The sequence below is a fragment of the Eulemur rufifrons genome, chromosome 30 (assembly GCF_041146395.1).
Source record: "Eulemur rufifrons isolate Redbay chromosome 30, OSU_ERuf_1, whole genome shotgun sequence".
NCBI classification, from domain to species: domain Eukaryota; kingdom Metazoa; phylum Chordata; class Mammalia; order Primates; family Lemuridae; genus Eulemur; species Eulemur rufifrons.
The window spans coordinates 11,202,658-11,220,414 of NC_091012.1; the positions used below are offsets into that span (position 1 = coordinate 11,202,658).

Consider the following 17,757-nt stretch of genomic DNA (forward strand, 5'->3'; position numbering starts at 1 on the left):
TGTGTAAAAAGGAATAGTGGAGATATTGTGATTTGCTTCAGTAATTCTAGAAACACTAGGGACAGATTTTTCATATTTTCTACATCATGATTTCCAATTCTAAGGTTTCAGAGGCAATCCTATAGAAATTCAGACTCATTAATTTTATACAAATGCATAGCCTCTTCCTAAACCTAAGAACATCTAACATTATTTCACTTTGAAATATCCTTTTTTCTTTTTTATGTATATCCGTTTTTCTAGTATAAAATAAGAGTAAAATTTCAACTTTATTGTACCCAAATTGTCAAACTGTATTATAGTTTATTTTCCCTACTCACCTCATAGAATCCTTAAATATACTCTCCCTTTGAGTGCTTCAAATTACTGAATATATTTATACTCCCAATTGATACATTGTATTTTGATGCTTATATTCCATAATTTTCCCCTATTTAGTACTATCAGGAAATTGTCATTCACATATATGTGTGTATGTGTGCATATATATTTGTGTGTGCATGTTTAACTGGTGAATTTTTCCACAAATAAGAATTGCATAACTGTATATATTTATTGTATACATTGTAAGTAAAGCTGCAGTATACACGGGGGTTCAGAATTTTCTTGAGATACTCATTTTACATCTTTGATTATACTCAGAAGTAGAATTGATGAATGATAAGGCAGTTCTATTATTTACATTTTTAAACAAATCTCTATGATGACACTACCTGTTTACAAATCAATAACAGTGTACAGGGATTGCTTTTCTGCACACTTTGCCCGCACTTATTATGTCTCTTCTTTTGGACATTAGCCATTTTAACAGTTGTGAGGTGATACCTTATGATAATTTTGATTTGTGTTTGCATGATGTTTTGGTGATGCTGAGTTATTCTTCATGTTACCTTCATAAAAGAATTTTATGTCTCCCATTTAAATCTTTATTACATCTGGAGTTAGTTTTTGAATATCATGTAAGAAAAAAAATAGTCTACTTTTATTCATTTGTTTGTGGGTATCCAGTTTTCCAGCACCAAGCATTGAAGAGACCATACTTTCTGCATTGAACATTGCTAGTGCCTTAGGTAAAGGTTAGTTGACCTTATATACTTCGGTTTATTTCTGAGCTCTCCATTCTGTTCCATTGTTTTTTTGTGTTGGTTTTATGTGCATATTGTATTTTTATTACTATCACATCGAAATATAGTTTGAAATCAGAAAGCGTGATGCCAGAACCTTTTTTTCTTCTTTCTCAGTATTGTTCTGGCTCATCAAAGGTACATGAGATATCACACAAATGTTAGGATTTGTTTGTTAATACTGTGAGTAATGCCCCTGGAATTTTGATAGGGAGTGCATTGAATCCATACATGGTTTTGTATAATATCTTTCTATTTACTCATGTCATCTTCAACTTCTTTTATTAATATCTTATAGTACTCAGTGTAAAGGTTGTTGTTTTTTTTTTTTTACTACTTTGGTTAAATTTATTTCTTAGCATACTATTCTCTTGATGTTATTGTAAATGAGAGTGTTTTCCTTTTTTATTGGAGAGTTTGTTAGTATATAGAAAAACAACTGATGTTTGAATGTAAATTTTATATCCCGTGACTTAACTGAGTGGTTTTATTACTTCATAAAGGTTTTTTTCCTATCTTCTTTATGGTTTTTGACACATAAGATAATGCCATCTGAAAACAGTGTGGCATTAGTAAAGTAAAAGTGTTATTTTTACTTTTTCCTGTCTAATTTGAGTGGATTCTTGTGACGTTCTTGCCTAGTTTTTCTGCTTAGGTCTTGTAGTAATATCATAAAATAGAAGCATTAAGAGTGGTTGCACATTTTCCTTATATTGGTATCTGTGCATGTGAAGGATTAAATACCTTTTCTAGTTTTTATAAAGTGGATTTGGAAGGTAAAGATGTTTCCTTTTGGGTACTTGGACTAAAGGTATGTCCAGTGGGTTTTCAATGAAGAGTTGCTTTAGCCAGGTCACAAGGCTGCCCCTTGCTCTGCAGTGGAGTCTGCATTTGGTGGGCCAGTTCTGAAGGGCTGGGCGGTTTTCAATCCTCTCTTGTTTCTGGGTAAGCTGGTTGCCTTCAGGATTTTGATCTCTACTCAAACATACTACAGTATGATTGTGCAGTTGAGTCTGCATGTGGTGGGGCTGATACCAGATGTGTGGATGGGTGCGGCTCCCAATGAGTACCTTGGAAGTTTCCCTTCAGGTCTCTGTGTGGATCTGTATACTGAAAGAACTGGCCATGGACTGTAGTTGAGACAGCTGTAGCAGAGTCACAGGTCTGCTTTTCAGATGACAGTAAGACCAAATTATTCAGGTCTGCCTCCATGGCTACAGATAGATGTGTCTCTCCCAAAGTCTCTGGATGAACAGCACCACTGTAACTTTGTCACAGGGAACACTTAGAGACTGTGTGTATCCAAGTTGGTTGACCCATGATGTAGTCTGTAGTCAGGACAATGGGTCCTTACTTTTAGCACCTGAATGAGAACCTGAATATTCAAAATGACCCTCCAAGATCTATGGCTCCACTAGGGTTTAATGACCTTCTATTTAAGTCCCCAAATTCAGATAAGTGTAATTTTCTGTGGATGGCCAGTAACGTTTTGTTGTTGTTTGGAAAAATACAAGTGGATCCTTCCCCTCCCACCATATTGCTGAGTTTTGTCTCCTTATATATTTTTTATTTCTGATCTGTTCTATTTCATTTTTTTATAATTTTAGAATCAAAGTTTCAGAATAACATGACAGCATTTCAATTTCTCTACATTCTCACCATATGTATGTATGTTTGTATTTGTATATGTATTTATTTTTTTAAAAGTTCTCAATATAATGGATGTGAGGTGATATCTCATTGTGACTTTGCTTTGCATTTCTCAAAAGATTAACAATTTTAAGGATACTTTCAAATTCTGTTTGTCCCTTTGTATTTCTTCTTTGCAGAAATGCGAGATCAATCTACTGTCCATTTTTCTATCAAGCTATTCACTTTTTGTTGTTGAATTTTAGTCATTGTTTGTATATTCATGATATTAACTGCTATGCAATTTGTGATTTGCATCTATTTTTACCCATTTTGTAGGAGGCATTTTTACTCCACTGAATTCTTTTCTTTGTGCAGACATTTTGAAGTTTGATGGAATCCCATTTTTCTTTTCTTCATTTTTATTGCTTATGCATTTGGTGTTACATCTACTAAAACAGTGCCAGGACCAATATCATGATCTTTCCCTTTTATTTTCTTCTAAGAATTTTATACATATATTTCCTTCTTTTAATTTCAGCTTACCATGGGGGTACAAAATTTTAGGTTATTTATATTGCCCATGCCCCCCACTCCCTCGAGCCAGAGCTTCAAACGTGTCCATTCCCCAGACAGTGCGAATCGCATTCATTATGTAGGTATACACCCATCCCCTCCCTCCTCCCCCCTCCCCCCTCCCCCCTCCCCCCGTATCTGCATGACACACAATTGGTGTTATTCCCAAATGTGCACTTAGGCGATGATCAGGGAAACCAATTTGCTGGTGAGTACATGTGGTGCTTATTTTTCCATTCTTGGGATACTTCACTTAGTAGAATGGGTTCCAACTCTTTTATATATCTCAAGATCAAGTATGATTGGAACGTTATAGACATTGCATTAAATTTGTATATCACTGTGTATACTGTTGACATCTCAACAATTTTAAATCATCTGACCATTGAACATGAATACATTTAAGAGTGTGTTTAATTTTGACATATTTTTGTATTAGCCAGTTTATCTTTTGCTTTTGATTTCTAGGTCCACTTCATTTTTGCCAAAAAACATATGTTGTATGTTTTTAGACTTCTTCCAGTTGATAAAACTTAAGTGTCCTAACAGCATTTGTCATGTCTGATTGAAACTATTGTGTATTCTGCTACGTTTCACTGAAGACCTCTTTAAATGTCTTTCACATCTAACTGATCTATAATGTTTTTCCCATTATCTGTTTCTTATTGATCTTCTATCAAATTTTTCCATTCATTTGAAAGTGAGGTCTTGCGGTCTCCTATAATTAGTGTGTTGCTAGGTGTTTCTTGCAACACTTCTGTCCACACTTCTGTTCCTATTTGCTTAATATATTTAGAAGTCCTGATGTATATAATATATATTTAAAAATATCTATGATAAAATAAGTGCATTGCATGTATATATCTATGTGTATCCTGTGCTATAGATTTCTGTTAAATGACCCATTTTATCAGTATGTTATAACAGTCTTTGTCTCTTCTGATGGTTTTTGACTTAAGGAGTATTTCCTTTAATTATGGCCACAATATCCTCCTCTAATTATTTACATACATTTTTTTTTACAATTACTTTTAACCAATTTGACATTTCAGAGCTAAAGGAAGGCTTTTGTAGGTGGCATATTGTAGAGTGCTGTTTGTTTTTTATTTATAAAGTCATCTTATTTTCCTTTTTTTCTCCTTTTTTTTAACTTTTATTTTTATTTTTATTTTTTGTTTGTTTTTCAGATCATTATGGAGGTACAAAAGATCAGGCTATATACATTGCCCATGCCTCCCTATCCCCCCGAGTCTGAGCTTCAGTTGTGTCCAATCCCTAGACAGTGCACATCACACTCATCATGTAGATGTGCACACCTCCCCTCCCCCACCCCATCCCCCCCAGTCAGAACTTCAAGCGTGTCCATTCCCCAGGCAGTGCACATCACACTCAACAAGTAGGTATACATCCATCCCTTCCACCAAGCCCTGACCTCTGTCTGATACCCAATTGGTGTTATTCCCAAATGTGCACTCAGGGAAACCAGTTTGCTGGTGAGTACATGTGGTGCTTATTTTTCCATTCTTGGGATACTTCACTTAATAGAATGGGTTCCAGCTCTCTCCAGGAGAACCAAAGAGATGCCATATTGGCATTATTTCTAATAGCTGAGTAATATTCCATGGTATACATATACCACATTTTGCTAATCCAGTCATGAATTGATGGGCATTTGGGTTGTTTTCACATCTTTGTGATTGTGAATTGTGCTGCTATAAACATTCGGGTGCAGGTGTCTTTTTTATAGAATGACTTTTGTTCTTCTGGGTAGATGCCCAATAATGGGATTGCTGGATCGAATGGTACGTCTACTTGAATCTGTTTAAGGTATCTCCACATTGCTTTCCACAGGGGCTGCACTAGTTTACAGTCCCACCTGCAGTGTATGAGTGTACCTATCTCTCCACACCCCCGCCAACATGTATAGTTTTGGGACTTTTTGATAAAGGCCGTTCTCACTGGAGTTAAGTGATATCTCATTGTGATTTTGATTTGCATTTCCCTGATGATTAGAGATGTTGAACATTTTTTCATATGTTTGTTAGCCATTTTTATATCTTCTTTTGAAAAATTTCTATTCATGTCCTTTGTCCACTTTTTGATAGGGTTGTTCGATTTTTTCTTACTGATTTTCCTGAGTTCTAAATAGATTCTTGTTATCAGTCCTTTATCTGATGTGTAGTATGCAAAAATTTTTTCCCATTCTGTAGGTTGTCTGTTTACTCTCCTGACTGTTTCTTTGGCTGTGCAGAAGCTTTTTAATTTGATCAGGTCTCATTTATTTATTTTTGTTGCTGCTGTGATTGCCTTAGGGGTCTTAATAAATTCTTTGCCTAGGCCAATGTCTGTAAGAGTCTTTCCTACGTTTTCTTCTAGAATTCTAATAGTTTCTGACCTAAGGTTTAAGTCTGTTAACCACCGTGATTTGATTTTTGTGAGGGGTGAGAGCTGTGTGTCCTGTTTTAGTCTTCTACATGTGGATATCCAGTTTTCCCAGCACCATTTATTAAATAAGGAATCTTTTCCCCAGAGTATGTTTTTGTCTGCTTTGTCAAAGATTAGATGGCTATACGAGGATGGTTTTATATTTGGATTTTAGTTCTGTTCCACTGGTCTGTGTCCCTGCACTTGTGCCAGTACCAGGCTGTTTTAAGAACCACAGCCTTGTAGTATAGTTTGAAGTCTGGCAAATTAATACCTCCCATTTTGTTTTTGTTGTTTAAGATTGCTTTTCCTAAACGGGGTCTTCTCTGGTGCCATACAAAGCATAAAATTATTTTTTCTGTGTCTGTGAAAAAAGATGTTGGTAATTTAATAGGGATTGCATTGAGTCTGTAGATAACTTTGAGCAGTATAGACATTTTAACAATGTTGATTCTACCGATCCATGAGCATGGTATGGTTTTCCACCTATTTACATGTTCTGCGATTTCCTTCCTCAGTGTTTCATAGTTTTCCCTATAGAGGTCCTTTACCTCCTTAGTTAAATATATTCCTAGATATTTTATTTTCTTTGTTGCTATTTTGAAGGGTATTGAGTCCTTAATTTGGTTCTCCGTTTGACTGTTATTGGTGAATATGAATACCTCTGATTTGTGTGTATTGATTTTGTATCCTGAGACTTTACTGAATTCATTGATCAATTCCAGGAGTCTTGGTTGAAACCTTGGGATTTTCTAGATATAACATCATATCATCAACGAAGAGTGAGAGTTTGATCTCTTCTGTCCCTATTTGGACTCCCTTGATTCTGCTCTATTGCCTGATAGCTCTCGCAAGGACTTCCAATACTATGTTGAAAAGTAATGGGGACAGTGGGCAGCCTTGTCTGGTTCCAGTTCGATGTGGGAATGCTTTCAGTTTTTCCCCATTCAGTATGATGTTGGCTGTGGGTTTGTCATATATGGCTTGTATCATTTTTAGATAGGCCCTGTCTATGCCTATTTTGTTAAGTGTTCTTATCATAAAAGGGTGTTGAATTTTGTCGAATGCTTTTTCTGCATCTATTGAGAGTATCATATGATCTTTATTTTTGCTTCTATTTATGTTATGAATTACATTCATAGATTTTCGTATGTTAAACCTTCCCTGCATCTCTGGGATGAAGCCCACTTGGTCGTGATGGATTATTTTTTTGATAAGCACTTGGATTCGATTTGCTAGGATTTTATTCAGAATTTTTATATCTATATTCATAAGAGAAATTGGTCTATAGTTCTGTTTTAGTTGCATCCTTTCCTGGTTTTGGTATCAGGATTATGTTGGCTTGGTAAAAAGTGTTGGGGAGAATCCCATCCTTCTCTATATTGGAGAATAGTTTATGTAGGATTGGCACCAGTTCTTCTTTGTAGGTATGGTAGAATTCAGGTGTGAACCCATCTGGTCCAGGGCTTTTCTTTTTGGGAAGGTTTTTTATTGCTGTTTCGATTTCAGATCTAGATATCGGTCTATTCAGGAATTCTATTTCTTCCTGGTTGAGCCTGGGAAGGCTGTGTGTTTCTCAGAATTTGTCCATTTCCTCCAGGTTTTCTAATTTGTGTGCATAAAGATTTTTGTAGAATTCATAGATGATATCAAGTATCTCTGTGGCATCAGTCGTGATTACTCCTTTCGTGTTCCCGATGGAGGTTATAAGAGATTTTTTCTTTTCTGCTCTTGGTTAGTCTAGCCAGAGGTGTGTCAATTTTGTTTATTTTTTCAAAGAACTATCTTTTGGTTTTATTAATCTCCCTTATGGTTTGATTGTTATCCTTTTCATTTAGTTCTGATTTAATCTTAATAATTTCTCTCCTTCTGCTTGGTTTGGGATCGGTCTGTTCTTCCTTCTCCAGCTCTTTGAGTCTATTCATTAGATTGTCTACTTGTAAGTTTTCTGTCTTATTGGTATAGGCATTATGGAAATAAATTTTCCTCTCAGGACTGCTTTAGCTGTGTCCCACCGATTTTGATACATTGTATTTCCTTTGTCATTTACTTCAAAGAATCTTTTGATTTCTGACTTGATTTCTTCGTTTATAAAATAAGTGTTCAGGAGAAGGTTATTTAGCTTCCATGACTTTGAGTAGAAGTGAGGATTTCTGTTAGGGTTCATTTTTACTTTTATTCCACTGTGATCTGAGAAGATGCATGGTATAATTTCTATATTTTTAAATTTTTTAAGACATGCTTTATGTCCTAAGATATGGTCAATCTTGGAGAATGTCCCATGAGCTGATGAGAAGAAAGTATATTCAGTGGTTTTTGGGTAGAATGTCCTGTAGATGTCAGTCAGGCCCATTTGTTCTAGAATTCTATTTAAGTCCATTATGTCTTTGTTTATTTTCTGTTTAGAGGATCTGTCCTGTACTGTCAGTGGGATGTTAAAGTCTCCATCTATTACAGTATTGTTATCTATCATTTGGTTCAAATCAAGTAGGGTTTGATTTATGAATCTGGGTGCACCTAGATTGGGTGTATATATATTAAGTATAGTTATGTCTTCTTGTTTAATTGTACCCTTCACCAGTATATAGTGACCATGTTTGTCTTTCTTTACTTTTGTTGATTTAAAAACCATGTTATCAGAGATTAGAACTGCCACATCAGCTTTCTTTTGGGTTCCATTTACTTGGAATATTGATTTCCACCCTTTTATTTTCAGTCTAAATGCATCCTTGCAGGTTAGATGAGTTTCCTGAAGACAGAGGATACTTGGATTATATTTTTTTATCCATTGGGCCAGTCTATGTCTCTTGAGTGGGGAATGCAATCCATTCACATTTAATGAGAGAACGATAAGTGAGACAGATTGCTGTTCCACATGTTGGGTTGAATTTCATTGATCTGTTTTCTCTCTTGAGCCATTATGATAACTGAGTTTTTATATTTATCTCTTGATTAGTGTTACATTCGAGGGTCCTTCTTGTGCTGGACCATGTGTAACTCTGTTTTGAGTACTTCTTGGAGAGCTGGTCTTGTCTTGGTGAATTCCCTGAGTTTTTGTTTATCTGAGAATGTCTTAATTTCACCTTCATATATAAAACTGAGCTTAGCTGGGTACAGGATTCTAGGCTGGGCATTATTCTGTTTCAGAAGAGTGAGAATGGGGCCCCAATCTCTTCTTGCTTGTAAGGTTTCAGTTGAGAAATCTGGCGTGATTCAGATGGACTTTCCTTTGTATGTTACATGTTTCTTTCTCCTTACAGCTCGAAGAAGGGCCTCTTTAGTGGATATTTTGGTCAGTCTGATAACTACATGACGTGGTGTCTTCCTATTTGGTATGAATCTCCCGGGGGTTCTTTGAGCTTCTTGAACCTGTATATTTAGAGATTTGGCAAGGCCTGGGAAATTTTCCTCAATTATATCTTCAAATAGTTTATTCAACCCTTGCTTATTGTCTTCTTCACCCTCAGGAATGCCGATAACTCTCACATTAGGCTTCTTCACATAATCCCACATTTCTTGTAGACTCTGGTCTTTTCTCTTGTTTCTTTGCTCTAACTCTGTGACTGTCTTATTTAATTGCAAAGTGTTATCTTCAATCTCTGAGATTCTTTCTTCTGTTTGATCTACCCTGCTCTTGAGACTTTCGACTGTATTTTGTAGCTCCTTGAATAAATTCTTCATTTCCAGGAATTCAGTTTGATTTTTCTTCAGTATTTCAATTTCTTTGGTGAATTTTTCTTCCAAGTCCTGGATCTTTTTTGTGGTTTCTTTGTGTTGATTATCCATTTTTTCTTTCATAATGTTCAGCGTATTTATGATCCATGTTTGAAATTCTTCCTGTGCCATGTTGCTATTTGGAATCTGGTTTGTGTTAATTGGTGGAGAACTAGTAATCCTCTTTGAGGGCAAGGTTTCAGCTTGATTCTTTATAGTCCCAGAGTTCTTTCACTGAGCCCTTCCCATCTGGATGAGTCCTTAAGATCCCTTCTTTCAGCTTTAGTCTGGATAGGGGCACGCCATGAGCACCAGATAAGCTGCGTCCTCTGTCACTAGGGGGAGCCCTTCGCATGTTGTTCAGGATTTTGCTACCCCTGCTGGGGGGGCTGCTCCTCTTCCTCTCCCAAGGTGGTTTCCGTCTCTCTCTGCACGAAAGACAGTGGATAGGGGGAATGGAGTGGCACCTTCGTTTGCCCAGTGCCCCAGCCGCTGCAGTTCCCGCAGGCAATGGTCCGCCCTGCCCCAATGTCTGCAAGGTCCATGCTCCACTCTCTCGCAACTGGGGAACCACTCAGTGTTCACACAAAGGTGGAGCTCGTAGTGGGGGTCCGTGGACTAGGGAAGGGAGGTGCCCAGGGAGCTGCCCGGTACCCAATCGCTCCGCAGCGTTTAGGCTGTGAAACCCGACAATGGCAGCCGCCCGTCTGCAGATCACTGTCTCTGGGGTTGAACGCTCAGGGACCGGCAGAGGCCAGAGGAGCCGGGACCGGGAGAATCCAGCCGCCCGCCTAAACGACACAGTTCGGCGTCTGCTAGAGCCGGACTGAAGCAGCCCTGCTGCCCGCGTATAGGAGACAGTTGCTAGGCACCTCGGCTGTGCACAGCGCTCCAGGGTCCAAAATGCCTCCCGCTAATGTCTCCTCTCTGCAGAGCCCCACTTCTCCCGCGGCGATTCTGCACCGACTTCAGGCAGATCCCCAATTGAGTGGGTGTGGAGGTCAGAGGGGGAGCAAGATGCTTTCCTGTGGGGCTGAACCCACCCCACTCTCTGGTGAGGTGGGTACAGCAGTCCTGCGCTCCCTTCTCTATTAACCTTCCCACCCTCTCCAGATATTCATGATTTATTTCTCAATCACCTCAGTCCTTTCTTGCTCTCTCTCTGTCCCACGCTGATTCTCCGTGGGTTCACACCGCCGTTCTTGTGGGGCAGTGAACCTCTAGCGTTGTGGCAGTCCGAGACCCATGCCTTCCACTCCGGGAGCACAAATCCAGGAGGTCACCACCATTCCGCCATCTTCGAGTCTCCCGAAAGTCATCTTATTTTTCATTAGAGAGTTTAAACCACTTATATTTAAAGTAACTTCTAAAGGATATGAATTTACCATTGAAATTTTTTAATTCTTGCCCATGTGCCCTGTATATACATTGTTCCTCATTGCCTGTCTTATTCTCTTTATTTTTATTTCCTTGATTTTGAAGTGACATGCTTTGATTGCTTTCCCATTTGCTTTTGCATACCTTCTACAGGCATTCTGTTTGTGACCACATTAGGAAATGGAGACTAAATAATCTCTGTGTTATAACAACATATCTTAATCTCGTAACAGTTTCAATTAAATTAAATTAAAAACCTACATGTCTTAAAGTGCCACATGTTCTTATTAATGTCACAAATTATACCTTTTATATTGTATATGTGAGAATAGATTTTTGCACATTTATGCTTTCAGTTTTTCTTTAATTCTATAGATTTATTATGAGGGTTTATGAACCATCATGATCAAATAGAATTCTATATCTGTTTATACATTTATCTTTAACACAAAGCTTTATGTTTTTAACTGTTTATAATGCTACCCAACATAATTTTATTTTTCATCACAGTGGACCCCCTTTACATTTCTTCTGGCCTACTCCCACGGTGATGAACAGCATTGACTTTTGCTTAGCTTGGAAAATCTTTAATTTTTCTCTTGTTTTTGAAAAAAAATATTTCCCAGAGGAAGCCCTCTTAGTTGGTAGTACTTTTTTTTTTTTTTTTTTTTTGTTATCACTCTGGCATTTAGAAAATTCTCAGCTGCCTTATTCTCCAAATAATCTTTCTGCCATTTTCCCACTATATTCTTCTTCTAGGAATCTTTCTTAGATATATTGGTCTACCTGACTGTGTCCAATACGTTCCATACTCCACCTTCAGTTGTGTCCCTTTTAAAATTTTGCTTCCATGACTCAATATTTATAAATGAAATGTCTTCAACTTTCTGATTCTTCTGCTTCATTAAGTGTGCTTCTGTGCTTCTCTAGTGAATTTTTCATCTCAGTTATTATATTCTTCAGCTCTAAAATTTGTGTTGGGTTCTTGTTATAGGTTTTATGTCTGTTAATATCTCAGTTTCTTCAGGCATCATTTTGCAGATTTTGTTGTCTGTGTTTTGTTTTTCTTGTAGGGGATGTTTCAGATGATTATTTCTAAGGTTTTTCAGGTACTCCAAATATCTCCATTTCATAAGCATTGGTTCCTGGAGATTTATGTTTTTTGTTGCTGTGGGATAGGTTTTGTGAATCCTCTGCATTCCCTGAAATCTTGTGATAAGTACAGTTAATTTTATCTTTGTTTTTACTTATACATTGTAATTTTGTGTGACAATATTCAACTCTGGTCACTTTAACATAGTATGATTTAATATTTAAATATGAATTAGCAATTTATCCAGTGCTAAAATAATTCTCTATGTGTTTGCTTGCCTGTGTGAGTAATAATTATGTCAAGTTTGTTTCAAACTTACTTATTTGTTTTCTTGGTTTGTGGTCTATAATTCTTTCATCTTTACTGGGTGAGTAGTCATAAAAATTATAATTTCAGCAGTTCTTTATTGCTGAATGTATATTATATTTGTGTGAGAGAAATAATCATGTAAGGAGACTTCAAGATGGCTGATGAGAATCAAGGCTTGTCAGAGCATTCAAGTAGAACAGTTGATAATTTAACAGAGGGGAGTAGAGGATGATTCCTGGTAAGCAGTAGACCATACAGTCTGAAACAAGTGGAGTCTGGGACACTAACAGCAGGTACTGAGCAGCTGAGAAGAGAGGAGGATAAAAGGTAGGAACTGGCACAAACAAAATCACAGGACTTCTGGAGCCCAGGGAAAAAGTAAGGGATTTTGACCTCCCCCACCCAGGTGCCTCAGGCTTGCAATACGATGCATGTCTCTCATCCCATGGTAGTGTACTATGAGCTACAAGAGGGCCAGCATCACTGCACCTGGACACCCCCTCATCTGCACCTGATACACTCCAGGCATCCCAGGAAGTAATTTTGGCTTAAGGTTCTCATAGCTGTGTGACCACACTCACCCCATAGCAACTGCCAAAGCAGCTTGCACTGAGTGACTAAGCCTGCCTTGGGCATCGGGTAGCACACTTCCAGCAAAAGCTCCACTGAGTGACTGAGCACTCCTTCAGCAATGGGGTGCAAACTACCAGCCAAGCCTGCCTTGGAAAGTGTATCTGGTGCTGCAACTCAGAGAGGAGGAGGGTAGCCTGGCACTCACTCTTCCTGAGAGTGTTACAGGAAGACCATGGCCCCTTCTCGCCACCATAGCTGATGCTGGAATTCTCTGTGCTGAGATGCCCAGCTCTCAGTGCTATGGGTGCTTTTTCACCTGGCTCAGCTTGTGATCTTCCCATTGAAAGGCACTTGGTGCATCTGTCTGCTGACACACAGTCAACAGGATGAGAAGCATTTGGGAAGGGTCCCAGTTTCAAAATCAGGCAGGGAATGAAAGTTCATGTCCATTGGGAGGGTGTGGAGGAGAAAAGGAAAACAGTGGTCTATCAATGTTCCCCCACCAAACCTCCCCTGGAGAACTGCCATATTGGATTTTGCTGAACCAGGGAGAATCAATTTGCATAAGTACTGGTTCCCATGGTAAATAAATACATCTGGTGCCTGCATCTCAATTAGAGAAGCTGCCCACAACACCACTCACTTTTGTTTTTGAATTCTATAAATTTTTATTTCACTTTGTTAATGTAAATTTATAATACAAATATATAAAAATATAATAAATTGTTACTATGAGTTTGGGGAAATAATAATTTTTTTTTATTTCAGCTTATTATGGGGGTACAAAAGTTCAGGTTATATATATTGCCCATGTCCCGCCCATACTCCCAAGTCAGAGCTTCAAGCATGTCCATTCCCCAGATAGTGTGCATTGCATTCGTCATGTAGTTATACCCCCATCCCATCATTAAGCATAATGTCATCAAGATTTATCTCTACTGTGCGTGTTACTAGATTATTTGTTTTATTAAAGCTCAGAAATAATCCACTATTTCTAAATTTCAAATTGTATTTATCCTTTCATTTGGTAAGGGCAATTTTGTTTTCTTTCATCTGCTGGCCTTTGTGAATAATGATGAAATAAATATGAGTGTGAAGATACCTTTTAATTTTACAACCTATGCAAGAGTTTATATTTGTGTTTCTTTCTGATTCATTGGTCCAGTTTTCTGTCTTTCTGCCAGTAGAAAACTTCATTGACTACTGTAGATTTTCAATGTTTTAAAATGGGGAAGTATGGTACCAATAGCGTTTTTTCACTTTTTGATGATTGTTCAGATCTGTGTGGTCTCTTGAGATTCCATATTATTTTTGGGTTTGCTGTTTCTCTTTTTGAAAAAATTAAATTGAGAATTTGAAAGGAATTGCATTGAATCTGTAGACCACTATCGACATCTTCACAGCATTAAGTCTTCTTCTCTTGAACAAGAACGTGTTCAAAAGTGTGTTATTTTAATATATTTGTGAATTTTTCTGTATTTCTTCTGTTATTTATTTACAGTTTCATTCCATTCTGGTCAGAAATTAAAGTGTGTAAAATTTCAGTTTTCTAAAATTGGTTAAGACTTGCTTTGTGGCCAAACAGGTAGTTTTTTGGAAGAATGTTTTATGAGGTATCAAGAAGCTTGTATGTTCTATTATTATTCTGTAGAGTGTTCTCTATATATCTGTTAGGTCTAATTGCTCTGCGGTGTTTTCAAATCTTCTGTTTTCTTATTATTAATTTGACTGGCTTTATTATTATTTAAAGTGGAATATCAATGTATCCTATTATTTTGCTGTCCATTTCTTGCTTCAATTGTGTCAATATTTTCTTTATATATTTGCGAACCTTGATGTGAGATAAAGATAGATATCATATATATGTCTTATTTTCATGGGTTCTCAGTGAATGACCTCTTTTTATATTAAATGTCCTTGGTGTCTCTTGTGACAGTTTTGGCCTGAAGTATATTTTATAAACTGTAACATTTTTCACTTCAAATATAATATGCCTAATATAATTTTGAACTCCACTGCTGTTATTTGCTTAAAGTTTTCATGGTATATCTTGTTATATTCTGCCAATTTTAGTCTATTGTTTTCACAAGATATGAAGTAAAGTCTCTTTAGAGAGAATATAGTTGGATTTTTTAATCCCTTTATTTAACTGTGTCTTCTGACTGGAAATACTAGTACATAAATATTTATATAATTTTCTCAAAGGGAAGGACTTATAATTTCCCTAATATTAATTGTTTTATATAACTTTTGTCACTATTTTTTCTTTGTTTCTTCTTCATTATGTGCCACTAATATTTAGGGACATATTTTGTTTCTTTGTCCATCTTCCTTTGTGTATCTCTATAAACATTTTCCTGATGTTCACAGTGAGAATTACCTAAAGTCCTTTGAAGTTGCAAAATACATTGAACTGATAAGTACTCAACTTCAGTTGCATACAAAAATTCTTAATCTTTATGTTTGCCCCCAACCTTATGATATTGATGTCAATAATTATGTATTTTTACATTGTATATCAATTAACATATGGTAATGCTCTTTGTCAATTTTGTCTTTCAAATTTTATAGCATAAATAAATGTTTTTGTACCATCATTATAATACTGCAGAATTTTATTTTTGATATGTACACACCTTTCCCAGAGAGTTATGTAGTTATCATAGAGGACAGAAACCAGCTTGTGGAAAGGCCATAAAAAATGAGATGTATGGACATATGTGCCAATAGTTTCATTCTCTTTTGAAAGGGAGTCCAGGAGATCGGATTTTACTACTAATGTGATTCCTCTATATCAGCGGTGAGGAAGGGCTTTGCTAGATAAATGTAACAAACTTCCCTTCCACTTCCATTTGGTTCTTGGTGTCATTCTCATATGGGGTGCTATGAACTCTTAGCAGTTATGATTTCTCAAAAAGTCATGTTTGTAAGTATATTTTTAAGGTCATACATCTATCATGGAAGTAAGACCATGGTATTCTATTGTGCTTTCTTGCTAATGTGCCTGGTATAGTTTTATATATTCAAATTGTGAAGTATATTCACCTGAGTCTAGTTAGTGAGATACTTTGTTATTTTCATTTCTTTCAGAACTGTCTTCTCATTGCACCCGAGACCTGGTGCCAGAGCAGGGCATAAAAGACTCATTTCAGAAATCAATAAGGAGACTATATGAAACCGGTGGCCTTGAAAATATATACTTAAGAGAAGACTGGGAGTGTGTGAATGAGTGTAAGGGGCAGAAAGTGTATTACGATGGTCTTACCCAATGTTTGTCAACTACCCATAGGAAAATATTCAGATGTATAAAAGTCTTTACCAAATTTTCAAATCTAAATAGACATAAAAAAAGACCTACAGGAGAGGGAATTTTCAGGCATAATAGATGTGGGAAAACTATTAACCACATCTCAAACGTTTCTGGACATAGGAAAATTCATACAGGAGAGAAACCCTACAAGTGTGAAGAATGTGGAAAAGCCTTTAACTGGTACTCAAAACTTACTACACATAAGAGAATTCATACTGGAGAGATACCACACAAATGTGAAGAATGTGGCAAAGTCTTTACCCACTGCTCACATCTTACTGAACATAAAAGAATTCATACAGGAGAGAAACCATACAAATGTGAAGAATGTGGCAAAGCCTTTACCCAGTGCTCAAGTCTTATTGAACATAAAAGAATTCATACAGGAGAGAAACCCTACAAGTGTGAAGAATGTGGCAAAGCCTTTAGCCGGGGCACAGACCTTACTCTACATAAAAGAATTCATACAGGAGAGAAACCATACAAATGTGAAGAATGTGGCAAAGCCTTTACCCAGTGCTCAAGTCTTATTGAACATAAAAGAATTCATACAGGAGAGAAACCATTCAAATGTGAAGAATGCGGCAAAGCCTTTACCCGGGGCACAGACCTTACTCTACATAAAAGAATTCATACAGGAGAGAAACCATACAAATGTGAAGAATGTGGCAAAGCCTTTAGCCGGTACAGAGACCTTACTCTACATAAAAGAATTCATACAGGAGAGAAACCATACAAATGTGAAGAATGTGGCAAAGCCTTTACCCAGTGCTCACACCTTACTCTACATAAAAGAATTCATACAGGAGAGAAACCATACAAATGTGAACAATGTAGCAAAGCCTTTACCCAGTGCTCACACCTTACTGAACATAAAAGAATTCATACAGGAGAGAAACCCTACAAATGTGAAGAATGTGGCAAAACCTTTACCCAGTGCTCACACCTTACTCTACATAAAAGAATTCATACAGGAGAGAAACCATAGAAATGTGAAGAATGTGCCAAAGCCTTTAGCCGGTACAGAGACCTTACTCTACATAAAAGAATTCATACAGGAGAGAAACCATACAAATGTGAAGAATGTGGCAAAGCCTTTACCCAGTGCTCACACCTTACTCTACATAAAAGAATTCATACAGGAGAGAAACCATAGAAATGTGAAGAATGTGCCAAAGCCTTTAGCCGGTGCACAGACCTCAATCTACATAAAAGAATTTATAGTGGAGAGAAACCCTACAAATGTGAAGAATGTGGAAAAGCCTGTACCCAGTGCACAGACCTCATTCTACATAAAAGAATTAATACAGGAGGGAAACCATGCAAATGTAAAGAACGTGGTAAAGCCTTTACCCAGTCCTCAATCCTTACTGTGTGTTAAGTCATAGTGAAGGGAAACCATACAAATGTGAAGAATGTGTCTAAGCCTTTACCCAGTGCTCACACCTTATGGTACATAAAGAAAAGTCATACTGGAGTGCAATCCTACAGATATGAAGAATGTGGCAAAACCATTAGCCGGAACCCATACCTTACTCTATATAAAAGAATTCATACAGTAGAGAAGCCCTACAAATGTGAAGAATGTGGCAAAGCCTTCAATAACTGCTCACATCTTACTCAACATC

General features: G+C 37.0%; 1 protein-coding gene across 1 annotated transcript; it reads left to right on the plus strand.

Moving 5' to 3' along the window:
- The first annotated feature begins 10,370 nt into the window (after positions 1 to 10,370).
- On the plus strand, positions 10,371 to 17,510 carry LOC138378426 (zinc finger protein 678-like). The gene is given in 2 exon segments (XM_069463767.1): positions 10,371 to 10,467; positions 15,910 to 17,510. Coding segments are annotated over 2 exon segments (1,698 nt in total).
- Positions 17,511 to 17,757: the final 247 nt, after the last annotated feature.